The sequence below is a fragment of the Trichechus manatus genome, unplaced genomic scaffold (assembly GCF_000243295.1).
Source record: "Trichechus manatus latirostris isolate Lorelei unplaced genomic scaffold, TriManLat1.0 scaffold00195, whole genome shotgun sequence".
Classification (NCBI taxonomy): Eukaryota; Metazoa; Chordata; class Mammalia; order Sirenia; family Trichechidae; genus Trichechus; species Trichechus manatus.
The window spans coordinates 265,853-285,028 of NW_004444131.1; the positions used below are offsets into that span (position 1 = coordinate 265,853).

At 36.8% G+C, this 19,176-nt stretch overlaps 1 protein-coding gene across 3 annotated transcripts in view; it reads right to left on the reverse strand.

Moving 5' to 3' along the window:
* EPC1 (enhancer of polycomb homolog 1) overlaps positions 1–4,606 on the reverse strand; it is a 100,283-nt gene extending 95,677 nt beyond the window's left edge. For all 3 annotated transcript variants that reach the window (XM_004387845.3, XM_023741936.1, XM_023741937.1), the window contains exon 1: positions 4,294–4,606. In XM_004387845.3, the coding sequence (XP_004387902.1) occupies positions 4,294–4,296 (3 nt within the window). In that variant the 5' untranslated portion in view covers positions 4,297–4,606. The remainder of the gene's footprint in view (positions 1–4,293) is intronic.
* Between the last annotated feature and the right edge of the window lie 14,570 nt (positions 4,607–19,176).

The following is a 19,176-nucleotide window of genomic DNA, read 5'->3' on the forward strand; positions in this document are numbered from 1 at the left end:
ATAAAGAGATTTAATTAAAAAATTTTTACTCCACAAATATAATTTGGCTGTCTTTCCCAAATGAGAACCTTGCACATCTAAGATCTTAGATTTAAAGCATCTTTTAGAACTTTGAGGAGCCCTGGTGACCAAAAGGTCAGCTATTTGAACCTACCAGCCGCTCCTCGGGAGAAAGATATGGTAGTCTGCTTCTGTAAAGATTTACAGCCTAGGAAACCCTATGGAGCAGTTTTACTCTGTCCCATAGGGTCACTATGAGTCAGAATTGACTCAATGGCAGTGGTTTTTTTGGTTTAGAACTTTAAACAATATTGGACTATAAACTCCATGAAGGCAGGGACCCTTGCCTGCTTTCTTAATATCACATCCAAGTAACTTAGCCTAATAGGGTATAATAGGTGGTGGTGGTGGGGGCTAGAACAAACAATCCCTCAAATAAAAATATATGTTGAACAAATGAAGCATAAAATACACCTTTCATCTTTTTTGTAAGGAAATCATTACCTTTGCTTCACTGTCCCTTTAGGTTGTCCATTTGAGAATTATTTTGAAAAAATAAACAACAGAAGTCATGACACAAACACCCATTTTGTATAGTATTTCCCCCCTTCTCTTCCTTTGCAAAACCATGCCAAGGATAGTACTATATCTGGATAGTCTTAGGGGAAGTAAATGATATGTCCAAGAAATAACAGAGGTACACATGCACAAGCAATGGATGGAATTAGAACATACACGGTTTCAGATCCGTATTGGACTTTATTGCCAAAAGAAAAAAAAAATTTAGCTCTTTATCCTGCTTTTGAGAAAGTTCACAATTCAGGAAGAAAGGAAAAAGAGAGCCTAAGATGGAAATGGGGAATGGGCAGGCACACTGTGGGGAATGGAATCAATGTCATGGCGTACTTTGTGTACCAACTATTGAATGGGTAATGAATTTGCTATGTAACCTTTCGCTTAATGCACAATTTAAATAAATAAATAAATAATCTGATTTCGGGGGGTGACGGGGGGGCATGCGAAGAAAAAAGAAAGTTCATTCCAAGGTGTATTAGATTGGTCCTTGCTAATAATTTCAGCATTTTATGTTAGGTCATCTTAATATTTCTGAAGATTTTGTTTCTTCCTTTTGTTACCTCCTTTTTCCTAATGGATTTGACTAACCTGATCACTTCCTTAATCTTTAGCAATACAAATGAATACCTATTAATAAATTAGGAAATTATATTGGTTCATTTTTTTCAGTTTATTTCTGTTATTGACCAAGATTTATATTTTCAAGTTCATTTTTCTGAGGTTCATTGTTTAGAATTTGATTTGCAGATTCTCCATGTCTTTGGCATCATTTAATTTTCTTTTTGCAACCTGTTTTTTGGCCATTTCATTATTTATTAACCCCTCCCTCCAGGAGAGGGATGGGCAGGGTGAAAAAAAATATGATATTTTAATATAGTCAGTTGTGCTACTTGTTAATATCTCTGATAAAGTGATGTACAAGAAAGAAATAATTGTGTAATTATTGAGTGAAATGACATTTTAGGATTAAAAAATGTGTTAATTGTTCATGAACTAGCAACAGTTACCAGGGAAAATTGAGTCAGTTCTCTATATACTGCCTTTAATAAACAAAGGGTTTTTGTTTTCCCCATGATAAAAAGCATAATTTATTATAATAATTCTAATTATAATCATGCCAAACTCATGAACTAAATGTCTATAAAAATGTTATCAATTAAAAAAAGAATTAACTTCCAAAGAATCAAGAGCTAAAATGAAGCACAAAATGGGTTTAAAAATGGAGAATAATGTAAAACAATGATTTGCTTTTGCTTCACAGATTTACACCTCCTTACTTACATAGTGATTTAAGTTACATATAGAAGAATATCTTTAATGTAAATATCTATGGAGGATTTTAAAAAGTGAAGGTTTAACTATAATGGTTACTTCATAATCAATGATGTAATAGTCAATGATGTAGGAGAACAAAGAACATTGCATAGCTTCGTATGGACTTCAGAGCATCAGTTCGTTTTTTTAAAAAGGAAACTATACCATATAAATATTTATAATTCTCACAGATTAAATAAAACAGAAAATATCACCATTCTGAATAACAGAGTAACTTAACAAAAAACGTGTGGGAAAGTATATATTCTTCGGTAGATTAACTTCAGAGAACTAAACTCTCCAGCATAACCAGAGGGTTAGAAAATATATTTACACCTGTAGTTTTCATTCTATAAATAATCTATAATGTCAAAAACCAGTCTTGATGTGGGCATTTAAATTTTACAAACAGATGAAATGTTACAGTAAACATTTTCACATTTTTATAGTCTAGCATAAAAAAATATAAGCATACTACATAATTATTTTTGAAGTTCAAGGAAAGGGTCCTGTAAAGACAGATTACAGGAACACAAAAATCAGAAATACTGCTTCTAGTCCTTTTTACATGTTCTTTTGCCTCAAAAATTTAAATGATTAAATAGTGAAATGAGCATTTACGTATTTCAAAGAGAATAAAATTACTTATTAATAACTCCTGAAAATTTCACTCTCTCAAGAAATAACGTACTAAATTACATGGAAAGGTGATCTAGGATATGACTTCAATTATTTTTATTTTATTTTGGCAAAAAAAAATGGTTTGAAGTACAATTACTGATTCTTCCCACTTTGTTTTTGAACGAAGGATATACTTACTATCTTTATAAACAACTGAAATATTTACATAGGCCAGTAAAACCTATGTCATACCCTAAGACATTTTTGTTCTTGGTAGGCTTTGGGCCTAAATCCCATATTCTCTAATCAGAGAACTCTCAATAAGAACAAAGATTGAAAAGATCTAATCCTGCACTTAGATAGGTGAACATGAATATTTTGAGAGTCAGAAGGAGTAGCACACGTATTTTTAAGAAATTATCTTAGTCCAAAATACTTGCTTTTTTAAAAAACAAGGAAATGCATGCTTTCAACTGAAATATCATTTCAAAATAAAAGAAATAAACAATATAGGCATTATTATGCATCAAACTACTAGAAAATTCTCAGGAGAAACTTAGAATAGTTATTTAAGAAATCCCTGGGGTCAAAATGAAATTCAACTTTTACAATGTTCAGTGAACTAAAACTCAACAATTTTGTTAAATTGAAAAGACACATCACACATGTGATTTTGCAACATAAGAAAAATACAAAATATGTCTGAGGAAGGAGAGTGTAAACCGAAAAATTATTATTGAAGAATTCTGATCTAGAGATAATAAATGAGATCAGATAAAACAAAACTGCAAACTGCAAGCCTGTCGCTGATATTCCTTGGACTGGTTGTGACGACATGTCTGCTCTGACCCATAGTTCACAGTTCACAGAAAACATTTAGATAATACAACTGAATAATTACCCCTGACCAAATTCAACTTTCTTTGAGGAAATAAAGGGATAAGATAATAGACCAAATCTTGCCCCACCTCTTTTTTTTTCCTCCCTTTTTCTTTTAGTGAAACTGACATAAATTGTTGAGGAGCACTACAGCGCCACCAACACAGATCAATGCAAAACAAAAAAGATCTCCTACCGTGCGCAAAAAGAAAAAAAAAAAAAAATCAGAAAAATGCCCCAAATTACAAAATGTCTCCCAAATGTACCTTTTTGGAGAAAACCAAGATAGATCTGTAAAGACTATATAATGAAAAGCTTCAAGGAAATAATACCATAGAATACAAGTTTAGATCCTATCAGCAAATAAAAGATCCACTGTTTAGTAACAGCCATAACTTAATATAAACCTGGTTATGTCAATCTCCACCTTCATTATACCAAGGGCAGCTTTTCTGTAGTTTGTATCCAAGTGATTCATCATGAGAACCACAATAGGCCTTTTTTTTTTTTTTTTTTTAACTACATCCATAGTTTGTCTGCTGATAATTTAGTCCTGGACAAATTAGGTAATACATAATTTTTATAAAGACGATATGCACATATTTGGCATTACCAACATTGCTGGCACAAAACAAGTCCATCTTGAAATATCTGAGTTCCCTTATAGTTCACAGTAATTAAAGTATAATTTATATTATAAATATTTAGCTTTAACAATTAAAAACTATTTTTTTTTCTTTTGGTAAAAATTAACCAGTCAAGATTAGGTGGAATGTGCAGAGATCAAAGCTAAAGAAAAATACAAAGATTGGTTTTTGTTAGAGGAGACACAATGAAAATCCTTTTTAGCCGGTGGCTCATTCAAAGACTTAATGACATAAATGTTTAAAATTACAAACTTACCATTAGTGTAGGCAGCGAAGAAGCCAGTTGATGAGAAATAATTGTAACAATATAGGCTGGATACTTGCGTCCCTAGAAACAACAGCCTCCATGCAGCATATGGATCTTCAAACATCTTTAAAATATTTGGTAAATAAAAAGTAAGACTTTCTTCCATGATCGGTGGCTGAATGGGGTGGCTTCCCCCAGGATCTGTGGACGTTGGGGAAAAATCGGAGAAATATCCACAGAAGATTAAAAGCAGAGGAGGCAACGGCAGCCAGAAGACTCTGGGGTTAACAACTTTGCAATGGCAAACAGGCGTGTTCTGATTGGTTAGGAGGGCAGTGTCCCTACAGTCTGCACTATCCCCCGCTCCCCCCGCCTCCTGCAGCTCGGAAAAAAATGCAGTGTGTGTGCCATTTTACACTGGGCTTTTAAAAGCACAGCCACCCAAATGACAAAAGTCTAGGCTTGCTATTAAGTGACACTGCAAAACAATAGCGTTCACGACCGGCTTTTAGCTCAGCTGAGGAAAATGCCCTTTTAACGTCTTGAGGAAGATTCGTTTCTTGCATGTGGGTTTTAACAGAAAATAGTGCTTTTCTTAAGCAAATTGTTTATCACTTAAAAATCATCAATATATATTTGGTTACAGCTATGGCCATTTAGAAACTATTTCCATCAAAATATTTTTCATTTGATTTGTTAAGGTACCTAAAGAAGGCAATCATCCTTGAACAAAATTCATGATTCCTTTAGCTCGGAGACCTTTTAATTCCTTGAAAAAAAAATTGTTAGCCATAATGAGTGCCATTTGTGCGAAAAATTTAAAATAATGATTTTCGTGTTTGTATTAAAAACAATAGACATATCTTTTTTTTCTCCTTAAAAATTTGTTTTAAAAACCCTGACTGGCTGACAAAATTCTACCACCCTGCCTTACAAACAAAATGGCTGTGGTACTGAGTTTTTTTGGATCCTCCCACTGTACCTCCTCCTGGCCTCCAGGAAGTGGTAAAAATCCAAAATAAATACAGTCCAGTACTAAAAGTACATTGTCAAGTCTGAACTCAGGGGAAACCTTTGGTAAGAGGGACTTAGAAATGTGCTTTTTTTTATTAGTTTTTTAAAAAAATTGTTTTGAAAAGAACATCAATCACTAGAGATTTACTTGACTGTAATTTGAACTTCCTTCTTTACATATTTATAAGGTCTTTCACCTATCTTGGCAAGCTTTCAAATTAAGTGGGCTGGGAAATTTGATCCTCTGTCTCTAGTTGTGAGCTGAGTCAGGTATTCTGTGGTTGCAACTGGGCTTTTAAATAAAGGCAAAGTCTAAAATTTAAAAAAAAAAGTTAAATGAATGTAATACTATGATTGATTGTAAATTTAACATCACAAAAGTCAGCAAATATAGTAATGTGTCCAATACCACATATATGTGTTAATTGAACACATTCAGTGTAAAATTCTTTGCCAGTTAAATTTCTAATGAGCCAAGAATAGACCAGGGTTTAAAGGAATTGAGTGTAGAAAGGGGCGGGGAATTGCCTACATTTTTCTATATCTCTTCCTCCATACACACTTATTGTCTCTCTCTCTCTCTCTCTTTCACACATGCACACACTTTTATGTATATATATGCACACAGTTTTATTATCTATAGTTTAGAATATTCTTCTGTGTACTTGCATAATAAGCATATTTCTAATTACATGTTTTCCTACAGGAGAATTTTCTTTGAACTTTTTGAGGTCGTATTCGTGATATACATACATATATGGAAAAAAGTGTTTGTTTTTGTGTGTGTATATATATATATACATATATATATTTGTGTGTGTAAAGATAAAACAGAGTGGAATGTGTTGGAAAAATTATCTCATGAAATAAATAGGATAAGTAATTCTTCTGCTCTTTGTTCAAATAGTTCTGGAGAGCTTAAAATGTGCCAGGCACAATGCTTGGTGCTGCATATCCATTAGTGAACAGACAATTTCTTTCATCCCTTATGGAGCTCAGAAGTCTAGTGGGGAGACAGATAAACAAGCAAACAAACAAATATAGGTAATTGCAAATGATAAGCTCTACTAAAAAAATGAACAAAGCACAGTGTTCGAGAACAACAGGGAAGGAAACTTGCAGGTAAGGTGTAAGGAAAGTTGTCTCTAAACAGGTGACCTTTCAGCTAGACTTGAAGGATGAGCAGGAGCCCAATGTGAAAAGTACAGGAGATGTAGTTGGCTAGGAAGAGGTTAAAACATGTGCTAAGGCCCTGAGGCAGAACGGAGCTTGGCATATCCCAGGAACTGAAATGAGGCCAGTGCAGCGGCAGCTTTTTGAGAGAAAAGGAAAATGGCTTCAGATAAAGTCAGAAGTGCAGGCAGGAGTGATATCCTGCAGAAATGTTTAACTCTTGGAGATGAGTTTGAACTTTATTCAAAATGCAGTGAGAACAAACAATTTGGTAGAAAAAATCGTGAGTCAGAATTGGCTCAATGGCAACTAACAAGAACAACAACAGCAACAAATAAATCATTTAAATAATTTATTGAAATTAATTTTGTGTGTATGTAACAAAGAGTTTGCCATTTTAACCATTTTTAAATGCACAATTCAATGACATTAATTATGTTCACTATGTCGTGCAACCATCACCGCTACTCATTTAAAAAAGTTTTTCATCACCCCAAACAGAAATTTAGTAAAGTAGTCCCGACTTGCGACGTATTCGAGTTATGGGATACCGCACTTGGGCTCGTACATCTTTTTTTTTTTTGGTACGTCTTATTGTTAGTAGTATGTATGTAGGTAGGTAGGTATTAAAATATATCTGTAAGTTTATATGTAATGTTTACAACCCCCAAAGACAAATAAAGGTCAGATTTATAAAGATGCTGGCAATAAAAGGCAATAATAATGAAAAGTAAAAAAAATAAATAAATGAGGTATTCAATTTATATCAGAACCGACTTATGACAGTCTTCAGAACGGAACCCGGTCATAAGTCAGGGACTACCTGTACCTCTTAAACTCCCTCCTTCCGCCAGCCTTTGGTAACCACTACTAAGCTTTGGTCTCTATGCAAAAAAAAAAAAAAAAAATTGAGCAAAATATATAATTATGTAATTCCTAGAGAAAGAAATCCAAATGGCCAATAAACATAGGAAAACATGTTCAATTTCACTAGTAGTCAAATGAAAGGGAAAAAAGAACATCACAGAGATTCCATATTTTACCCATTAAATTGGCACAAGTTAAAGAGAAAATCATCCAGTGTTGGTAAGGACACTGGAAACTGACACTATTATATATTGTTTATGTAAATATAAATTGCTATAACCTTTTGTTTTGGAATATAAGCTTACAATGTCTATTGAAATTATAACTACTTATATTCTGGGATCTAGTGATATCACTTTTAAGATTACATACAGAAAAAAACATAAAGAATAAGTATAAAAGGATGTTTAGTCAAGCATTGTTTATGATGACACTAGCAACAACTTGAATGTTCATTTCAGGGGAAACGAGCACATAAATTAGGATACACCCACTCTTGTAATATATGTAGCTCTTTTAAAATGAGGTACATCTATATGTTAGACCTGGAGCAGTGCTCATGTTATGTTATTAAGTGAAAAAAAGCAAGTTGCAGAATAATGTACAGTATAAGACAGTTTTGTAAAAAAGTAAAAAAGCAAGAATCCTCATTTCTCTCCCTCCCTTATTAGTAAAGGATAGATTTAGCTACGAGTGACAGAATACTCCAAATAATAATTACTTAAATAAGGCAGATATTTACTTCTTGCTCACATTAAAGTCTACGAAGGCAGTCCAGGGCTGGTAAGGTGCTCCATGGTGCCAGGGATTCATGGCTCATGGTCCAACATGGCAACATTCATGTTCAGGTGTCTGGAAAGAGGAAGTGATGAAGAAGAGTACTGAAGTACATACTATTTCCTGTAGAAGTCTCCAGAGGCCTGCCAGATAATATACCCATTCATATCCCATGAATCAGAAATTAGTCTGATGGCCACACTTAGCTATAAGGGAAGATAGGAAATTTGGTCATTTTCTGGGGTGTAGCCTACCCTAACTTGTATAATGTGCATATATATTTATTTGTGTCTGTATGCTGAGCAGCCACGTTGCATAACTACAGGGAGCACTGTTGAATGGAATTGTGCAATTGCTCAGTCTGCAAGGCTGTAACCCAAAACCAAAGCTGTTGCTGTCAAGTCAATTCTGACTCGTGATGACTCCATGTGTTACAGAGTAGAACTACTTCATAGGGTTTTCCTGGCTGCAATCTTTACATAAGCAGATCACCAAGCCTTTCTTCCGTGGAGCTTCAGGGTGGGTTCAAACCACCAATCTTTATGTTAACAGAGGCTCTATTTAAATGAGCACAAAGGAAATTGAGGAAGGATACATACCAGACATTCACCATTGGTTATCTTAATGGGGTAGGATTGGAGACAGGGGACAGTTTTCACTATACATCTAGTTGTTTCCTTATGTGTTACCTTTTTTTTTTTTTTTAACAGTTTAATTAAGGTATGATTTACATACCATAAAATTCACCCATTGTGAGTGTACAATTCAGTGATTTTAGTAAATGTGTACAGTTGTGCTACCATCACCATAATCCTATTTTAGAACATTTTCATCACCCTAAAATGTTTCCTTGTGCCTGTTTATAGTTAATCCTGTTCCCACCCCAAGTTCCAGGTAACCACTGATCTTCTTTCTGTCTCCCTAATTTTCCCATTTCTGGACATTTCATATGTATTGCTTTTATAATTTAAAAATCTAATAAAGGTGAACAGTACAGTAGGGGACTCTGCAGGAATTTATAATAATAGAAGGGTTACATGATCTCATTTAAGTTTTAAGAGGAATACTCTGACTGCTACACAGAGAAAAATGGGAAGAGGGGCAAGCTTTTAAAGGAGAATAGCAGTAATGAGGCTATTCCAGTGCTTGAGGTGAGAGGAAAAAGGTGGCTTGGACCTGGATAGTGGCAATGAAGATGGAGCAATGTGAACTAATTGTGGACATATGGCAGGGTTTACTGATGGATTGAATGAGAAGTTGAAGGAAAGGGAGGAATGAAAGATGATGCTCAAGTTTCGGACTTGAAATCTAATGATAGTAGTGGCATCCTTTACCAAGTCTAGGAGATGAGTGGGTTTAGATGGAAGAAATAAAAAGTTTCACTTGGGATATCTTAAGTTCAGGATACCTGAGTGACCTCCAAGTAGAGATGTCAGGTGGGTAAATGCATCTGGGGCGGTGGAGATAAAAACTATCAGCAAACAAATGTATATAGAATTATGGGAATGGATGAGATCACCTAAGAAGAAAGTTTAGAGACAGAAAAGGGTCACACCAGGAGTCCTTCGTCTCCATTTAGGGGAAGACTCTCTAGTAAACTGAAAGGAGCTGCTAGAGAGGCAGGAGCAAAACCAAGAGAATGTGTCTCATGAAAGTAAGAAAGCAGACTGCATAGGGAAGGAGCAGGGCTTTGAACCAGTTCAAACTGGTTCAGTCATAGCTGACAAAGTGAAACTGGAACAGATTTGAATTTTTACAATTTGGGTGATCCAGAACAATAACTGGAATGGAAAAAATTATGGATGGAAGCCCCGGAACAGGAGATTTGGAAGAGGTATAGTGAACCGTTTTAGAAGCCTGATGCGTGAGATTGGATTATTGGCAGGACTGTGGAGAGTGACACGCATTCAAAGTGGCGCAGTCAGCCACCATCTTTGAGTGGGGCACCACTGTTTCTGACTCTGCCCAAAGTCCAACTTGAGCAAGAGATTTGGTTGCTATGCAATGTGTATGCTGCCCTTGTTTTCTAAGAGAGAGAGAATGTTTCTAGCAGGGCTTTGACCTGTGATTTTTCCCATTCTGGTTATCATTCTGGCTCACCTAAATTTAAAAAATTTCAGTCTGGTCCAGTTTTGCTTCTTCGGCCATGACTGAACTGGGAAGAACTGGTTCGAAGCCCTGAACGATCAACTGTGTCCAGTATTGCTAAGAGGCTTTGTAAATAACAATTATAAAACCATACACTAAATTTGTCAATGTTAGGTCTTTGGTGACCTGGACATGAGTCGTTTCAGTAGATTAGTGGAAGCAGAAGCCAGATTCGGGTTAGTTAAGAAGTGAATAGTAGTTTGGTTATGAAGAGTGAAGAAAAAGGGGGAACAAGAAGGAGAGCATATTAAAAACAGACAGACAAACCAAACCAGTTGCCATGGAGTGTTTGAGAGCAGACCTGCACTCCATAGGGTTTTCAATGACTGTGAACTTTCAGAAGTAAATTGCCAGTTAGAAGACTGAGGCACCTCTGGGTGGATTTGAACCACCAATCTTTTGGTTAGTAGCTGAGCACTTAACCATTTGCACCACCCAGGGACTCCATATGGAATATAGAGAGGGACTTTTCAAGGTCTGCTTACATATTAACAATAAATCAGTAGAGGGGAAAAATGATGATGCCTGCAAGAAAGAAAAACTAACAGCATAAAGCAGTGTATACATGAATGTTGGGTGGGGATGGGGTGGTGGATTCCAAAGAATATATGGAGGATTGTTGGAGGGGTAGGGCTATTTACTCAGTTGTTATTGGTAGAGAAGAAAGAGATGCTGGGCACAGGTAAGAGAAGGTTTGTAGATTTGGTGATGGGAATATGTGAGAGTTTACATCTGATGCTAGCTATTAATGAGCTGTTAGGCAAAGCTCAGAACAAAGGGATGGAAAGGATGAGGAAAGAAAAGAGGCTATGAAATAGCCGTCTTAAGGATGGAAAGATAATCTGCTGGAGACATGTAGCTAGAGAGATAACAGGAGTAGTGAGGACCTATCTGGGGTTTCAGTTCATGAATTTAAAATGAAATCAATCTAACACATTTTCATTTTTTTCCAGAAAGTGGAGACACAGAGTGAATATTTGAATTCCATGCAGTTGGATTTCTGGCAAACATGTGTGGCAACAGAGAAGGCATCTGTAAGAGAATGACTCAAAGGATGCATCACACAATCTACGAGAGGCAGGAGCTGATGGATAGTGAGAAAGTGGCAGTATCAGTGGGTGGAGATTTTGGTGAGGTCAGAGGACTGTTATGGTGGGAGAATTTAAGCAAGTGAATGTTAGTCAGAGAGTGGAATGTTAGAATTTGAGATTCTGGATGTTTTGGTGATGACAAGGTAAAGAGAAGCTGTGATAAAGTGGAAGGAAAAACAAAAGCAAAAAACCTGATTGCTAATTTTGAATCACATAAGTGCACATGGGGTTTTGGTATTTATATTTTTAAAGACCTCTATTTTGTCAGCATGGTTACAGCCATTGATTATTATTCAGTTCATAAATAAATATGAACAAGAAACAAGTGTCTAAGATCATACATATAACTATTACCCATTCCCGTCGAGTTGATTCCATAGTGACCCTATAGGACAGAGTAGAACTGCCCCATAAGGTTTCCAAGGAATGCTTGGTGGATTCGAACTGCCTACATTTTAGTTAGCAGCCTGAGCTCTTAACCACTGTGCCACCAGTGCCCCTGCATATAGCTAGTAAACTAAAAAGGAGGAATTCAGACAACTATTTGCCTCAGTTTTCTACTTCTCTTTAAAAACGCTGATTTTTTTAAATCAAAAAAGCTTATATTTCATATCAGTTGAACAAAGGTCAATATATACTTTTTTTTTCTTTTTACAAATGATGAGAGCATTATTAAAGTTATAATCTAACTGATATAATTGGAATAAAAACATTCTTTCTGAATTTACTAACTATTCATTAGCAAACCATAGTTGTATGTGTTCAAGGGCATAAATTACCTGTTCTACTACTTAGATTCTAATACTTAGAAACCTTTTAAAAGCAATTTGGGCAAATCAATGATGTGCCATCTCTTGAACAAGCTTTGATAATAATAGGAATCTACAAATAAGGCAAACAGTGAACCAATTATGTAATGCAGTTTTTAAGATCTTTGCCTCACATAATTGTGAGGTGAAGGAAGATGTGTTTTGGTATAATAATCAAATGAACTAATATTATTGCAGTGAAATATATGACTAATCACACCGGATGGGACGAATAAAGACTGTAAGTAGCCGCACATCAGTTCAGGTCAGCCTTTGCCCCAAATAGGGTGCTGCAACTTGCAAAACAGCTTTTGATTTTTTAAGATTTTTGGAACTCATAATTGTGCATAAGAGATTGTGTATATGTGGAATTTAGGCCCATTTAGACGGTTTAAAAATATTCTTAGTTTAAATCAAAGCTCATAATCTTAATGGTTTTGAATAGTCATAGTCTGGAAATGGCTAGATTTCCATTTGTGGGTCCCAATGAATTAATATACACTACATTATTAAATTTCATTTGTTACTTGTGGGGTCTTAGGCAAATCCTTTTAATTTTACCCGCTACAATTTTTCCCATATTTGCCTTGTTAAGAATAGTGACTACCACCTGCCTGTCAGTTTATTGCACTGTGGTGGTTTGTATGTCGCTATGATGCTGGGAGCTATGCCACCAGTATTTCAAATATCAACAAGGTTACCATGGTGGACAGGTTTCAGTGGAGCTTCCAGGCTAAGACAGACTAGGAAGAAAGGCCTGGCAATTTACTTCTGAAAAGTAACCAATAAAAACTCTATGGATCACAGAATATTGTTTGAGACTTCGGCTCATTTACACTGGATGTGTCATCAGGAGGGCATGATCTCTGGAGAAGGGCATCATGTTGGGTGAAGTAGAGGGTCAGTGAAGATGACGGAAACCCTCAATGAGAAGGATTGACAAAATAGCCACAACAATAAACCCAAACATACCAATGATCTGAGCACATGAACAGGCAACATTTCCTGTTATATATTGGGGTTGCCATGAGTCAGAGTCCACTCCATAGCAACTAACAACAAGAGTGTTTTGGAGTAGTACTTTTTGGACTTTTCCTTTTCCAAATGTTTTAATATTATGTCTTTAATGAAGATTGTAAGAGTGTTTATTTCAGAATTTATTACCATTTGTGGGATGATTTTAGATTGCATTTATCCATTGTAAGCTAAGTAGCATTTTCTAGAAAGAGAATTCACTGGAGCAGTTTTTGACCATTAGTGTGGCAGGGACTGCTTGTTGACTAACCAATGTATCTATTCTCTTTTTCTTTCTTAGTAATAAAATGCTGGTTTTATTTATTTTATGCCTAGTTACAAAACACACTACATTTAAATTTTTCTTGCAGTGAGGCGTGGTCATCTGACACTTTTAACCAATGAGATGTAAGCAGGAGTCATTTGGTAGAGATTCCAAGAAAGCATTTAAAGGGGGTGACTCAGCTGGCAGCAGCTTTTGATCCTTTCCCTTTGCCCTTCTTCCTGCTTGAAGTGTGGTCACCGGCCCTGGGAGAAGTCAGGAACTATAATGTGACAGTGAAGAGGACAGCTTGGGGCTGAGGCTAGCCAAACAGAAGGAAGAAAGCTAGGTTTCATGGAGCCTCCATACCAGCTCTTGTTGGTCTACTTCTGTACTTTTTCTAACATGAGAGGCAAAGAAAACCAGGAAATTTGTTCAAACCACTGTTTTTTGGGGTCTCTTCCTTGTAGCTAAATGCAATTCGTAATACAATTAGTGTGAGTAATCTCTATTTTCTCTGTTAAAAATACTGCTAATTTTTAATTGCTGTGTAGTATAAGACTGAGAAGGGGAACAAGGGGACCTTATGGAATGCAATAAATCTTTCTTAATCTGGGATGTAGGTTCATGTTGGATATATATATTAATAAATATATATATATACCTACATAAAATGTGTGTGTATGCATATATGTCATATATGTACATATATATCATATATAAATTATTAAGACATATATTAAGATTAGGAGCCCTAGTGGTGCAATAGTTAAGTGCTCGGCTCCTAACCAAAAGGTTGATCGTTCGAACCCACCCAGCGGCTCCGAGGGACAAAGAACTGGCGATCTGCTCCTGTAAAGATTACAGCCTGGGAAACCCTATGGGGCAGTTCCATTCTGTCACATGGGGTCAGTGTGAGATGGAATCAACTCAATGGCACACAGCAGCAACAACAATATTAAGATTAGTATACTGTATGCATTTTATTGTATGTATGCTATATCTTGGAGCCCTGATGGTGCAAGTAGTTAAGCTTTTAGCTGCTAACCAAAAATTCAGCAGTTCGAATCCACAAGCCACTCTGTCCTATAGGGTCCCAATGGGTCAGAATCGACTCAATGGCAATGGGTTTGATTTTGATTTATGTTATATCTTAACTAAAGAAAACTGTTTTCATACGTCACACAGAGTGAATATGATCTGATAATTTGAATACAGCCATTGTAAAAGAGCTGGACAGATAAAGTTTTTTTTTTTTTTTAATCAATAATTTCTTTGTTTTAAGTGCTCCTATTATGGATAGTGTCTAATACAACTATCCATTTCTTTCACAAGAAATAGTGCTTTTATGTTTATACGTGTTTTTCTGTGGTCATATTGCTGACATACAGTGTTCTACAACTGTCTGTTCCGTCACTATTCACTGTCTCTATATATTTTTTTTGTTTTCTTATTTGATAGCTATATGCATTCTTCAGCAGCAGCAGCCATCTTACTGCACTTTATGAATCCTCAATCCTTGGGTGACCTCAGCTGTCACTTAAGTTCCTCATCCCTGTATGACTAATCAGAATTCTAGGTTCTGTGGTAACTGACCTATTGCAGACCTAATGGACATGAAATGGTTAAACAGCACCTCTCCCCCAGCAGGCTGAGTATTTCTTGTAGGATGATATACAAACTACCTTAATTAAAGCACTACAAGTGGGAATTTTTCATCTGGTGTTAAAAACAAACAAACAAACCAAAAAACAGGAAAACAAGACTACATAGAGGCCCCTTTCTTCCCCCTTCAGGGAAGTGATGAGAAAACGTATACTTTGGCAGGGACCACACTACTTAAAATTTCAGCACTGCATAGGTTTGTGAGGTACCCAAAGTGGAACTGAAGCAGACAAGGGATAGAAATACAATTGGTAAAGATGGTCACTTAAAATATGAACCCGAATGTTATGGATTGAATTGTGTCCCCCCAAAAATATGTGTATCAATTTCGCTAGGCCATGATTCCCAGTGTTGTGTGGTTGTCCTCCATTTTATGATTGTAATTTTACATTAAAGAGGATTAGGGTGGGACTGTAACACCACCCTAACCCAGGTCACATCCCTGATCCAATGTAAAGGGATTTTCCCTGGGGTGTGGCCTGCACCAACTTTTATCTCTTGTAAGAGATAAAAGGGAAACAAGCAGAGGGGGGGGGACCTCATACCACCAAGAAAGGTGCACTGGGAGCAGAGCACATCCTTTGGACCCGAATTCCTGCGCAGAGAAGCTCCTAGTCCGGGGGAAGATTGATGATGACGAGGATCTGCCTCCAGAGCCAACAGAGAAAGAAAGACTTCCCCTAGAGCTGATGCCCTGAATTTGGACTTCTAGTCTACCAGGCTGTGAGAAAATAAATTTCTCTTTGTGAAAGCCATCCCCTCGTGGTATTTCTGTTAGAGCAGCACTAGATGACCAAGACACTGAAAAACTGTAGGAAGATAGACAGAGAATTTTCTGTGAGAGATGACTGAAGCTTCCATACAAGGAAGACCTTTACTGTTATGCAGCAGGAATGGTTATTGAAACAGTAAGAGAGTCACTCAGCATATAAATCAGGTTTAGGATGACGAAGGAAGAGAAGTTTAATAGGATCAAATCATAAATAATTTCCCTAGCTATATCTAGCTAAGGGTTTTTATAATTCCTTTGTGTAGGGGTAGAGGGGTTTGATGTTAATAACACAATCTACACAGGTTGTTTACTGTATTCTTAATATTTAGTCAGTTTTTATTAACAAATTCTACTGTCTTTATACTGTATTGCATCAAGAGAACACTTTAGGCATTGTTATAAGCTAGATCATGAGACTGAATAGACTTCAAATGACAATTGCAATCAAAATTCGGGTGTTACAAAGAAGCAGCACCCCTACCAGAAATGTGCTTTTCCCAGGCTCATTCTCATCTGGCTGAGTTAACAACTTCTAGGGCCACACACTGGGAAGCTTGGGATCTTCATTTTGCCAGTAAGAGTAACCAGTAAAAGAGAGGCTGTTCTTGCAAAACCAGATTGCCAGTGTTGTGATTCACTAAAACTTCTGTCATAGAAAGATTTATTGATTTATAATCAGTGGGCTATAAGCCAAGGGCAAATCTTGCTTTCAGGTTTTCTTATCGAAAAAAATTAGTGTAGCCTAATTGATCCTTACTTTTTTTGCATGTGTTATTCTCATCTATTGTATTCATTTTTTTCCCGGCTGGTAAAGGTAATATAAACTCCTTGCCAACCATTCGGAACATGTGGAAATGTGCAATAAAGAGTGCACTTGCCATTCGTGGTCCCAGTTTTCTGAATCTCTTTCCAATGTCTTTCCTTGCACTTCTTTCTGTGTTGGCAAACTTTCAGAATAAAGGGTGCCAAGTCAACGATCCTTGTTATATAACCAAATAAGTCTGTATAACAGCAATCACAAAAATAACTCAGACAGGAATGATTACATAATTAACACAATTGCACCCTACTTTGATAAAGAGCAGAGATTTCGCAAGAGGCGTTAGAAAGCCATCTCCCCTCTGTAGTTCTAAATTTATTTGCAAAATCACAGATAGCACAATACAAACTACTTTAAAATCAAATAATCAGATTGCTTGCTTGCTTTCCAACAATTTACCCAAATCATCTGAGCTGAATGAGTGGGGCTGCATGGGGTAAACATTGAATAGAGGGATAGCTTTGGAGCATGAAACACTTAGAAAACAGGGAAAGATAGCCAGTAGGTGAAAATGAAAATATGGGATTCCTAGGGAATGAGGGAGAAGAGGTGTCATAAGGGGAGAGATGGAGCATCAAATAATACAGGATGGTGCTATAGACAGAATGACCAGATAATTTATCATAAAACACAGGACACTTTCAAGAGTGAAAATGGGCATTATCAATAATTGTGCTGGGACATCAGGCTGGATTATTCAGGGCAAATCAGGAAATATGATTACTTTTGATAAATTTTTTTTTAATTTTTTTTTTTTATTGTACTTCAGGTGAAGGCTTACAGAACAAATAGTTTCTCATGAAACAGTAGTACACGTGTTGTTTTATGACATTGGTTAACAACCCCACAACATGTCAACCCTCTCCCTTCTTGACCTTTTTTTTTTTGGTGAAAATATACATAGCTAAAGATACACCATTTCAAAAATTTCTACATGCACAGTTCAGTGACGTCGACTACGCTGTTCCAATTGTGCTGCTGTTCTCACTTAAGATGAAGGCTTACAGAACAAAATAGTTTCTCATTTAACAGTTAGTACACATGTTGCCCTATGACAATGGTTAACAACCGCACAACACATCAACACTACCCTTACTCAACCTTGGGTTCCATATCACCAGCTTTCCTGTCCCCTTCTGCCTTCTGGCCCTTGTCCCTGGACTGCCGTGCCTCATTAGTCCCATTTGGTTTTATGGTTGAACGGTGAACCTCGGAAGTGACTTTACCACTAAGCTAAAAGGGTGTCTGGGGGCCATACTCTTGGGGTTTCTCCAGTCTCCTTTAGGCCAGTAAATCTGGTCTTTTTTTTGTTAGAATTTTGTTCCACAGCCTTCTCCAGCTCTGACCAGAACCCTGTGTTGTGATCCCACTCAGAGCAGTCAGTGGTGGTAACCGGGCACCATCTAGTTGTTCTGGACTCAGTCTAGTGGAGGCCTTGGTAGCTGTGTTCCATTAGTCCTCTGGAGTAATCTTTTCCTTGTACCCTGTTTTCTTCATTCTCCCTTGCTCCCGAAGGGATGAGACCAGTGGAGTATCTTAGATGGCCGCTCACAGGCTTTTAAGACCCCAGACGCTACTCACCAAGGTAGAATGTAGAACATTGTCTTTATAAACTGCGTTATGCCAATTGAGCTAGATGTTCCCCGAGACCATGGTCCCCACAGCCCTCCACCCAGCAATTCAGTCCCTCAGGGAGTTTGGATGTGTCTATGGAGCTTCCATGACCTTTCCTTGTACAAGTTGTGCTGGTTTGCCCTGTATTGTGTACTGTCTCACCCTTCACCCAAGATACCACTTATCTATTGCCTGTTTAATATTTCCCCCCCACCCCTCCCATCCCTGGTGTCCGACAAAGATTATTACATTTTGTGTGTGAACTTTTTCATTGGTTTTTACAATAGAGGTCTCATACAATATTTGTCCTTTTGTGATTGACTTATTTCACTCAGCATAATGTCCTCCAGTTTCATCCATGTTATGAGATGCTTCACAGATTCATCATTGTTCTTTCTCGTTGCATAGTACTCCACTGTGTGTATGTACCATAGCTTGTTTATCCATTCATCTGCTGATGGGCATCTAGGTTGTTTCCATCATTTTGCTATTGTGAACAATGCTGCCATGAATTTAGGTGTGCATATGTCTATTCCAGTGACGACTCTTATTTCTCTAGGCTATATTCCTAGGAATGGGATTGCTGGATTGAATGATATGTCTATTTCTAGCTTTCTGAGGAAGCGCCATATCATTTTCCAAAATGGTTGTATCATTTTGCATTCCCACCAGCAGTGCATAAGAGTTCCGATCTCCCTGCAGCCCCTCCAACATTTGTTACTTCCAGTGTTTTTGATTCGTGACAGTAATGCCGGGGTGAGATGGTATCTCATTGTGGTTTTAATTTGCATTTCTCTAATGGCTAATGATCGTGAGCATTTCCTTATGTATCTGTTGGCCATTTGGATGTCTTCTTTGGTGAAGTG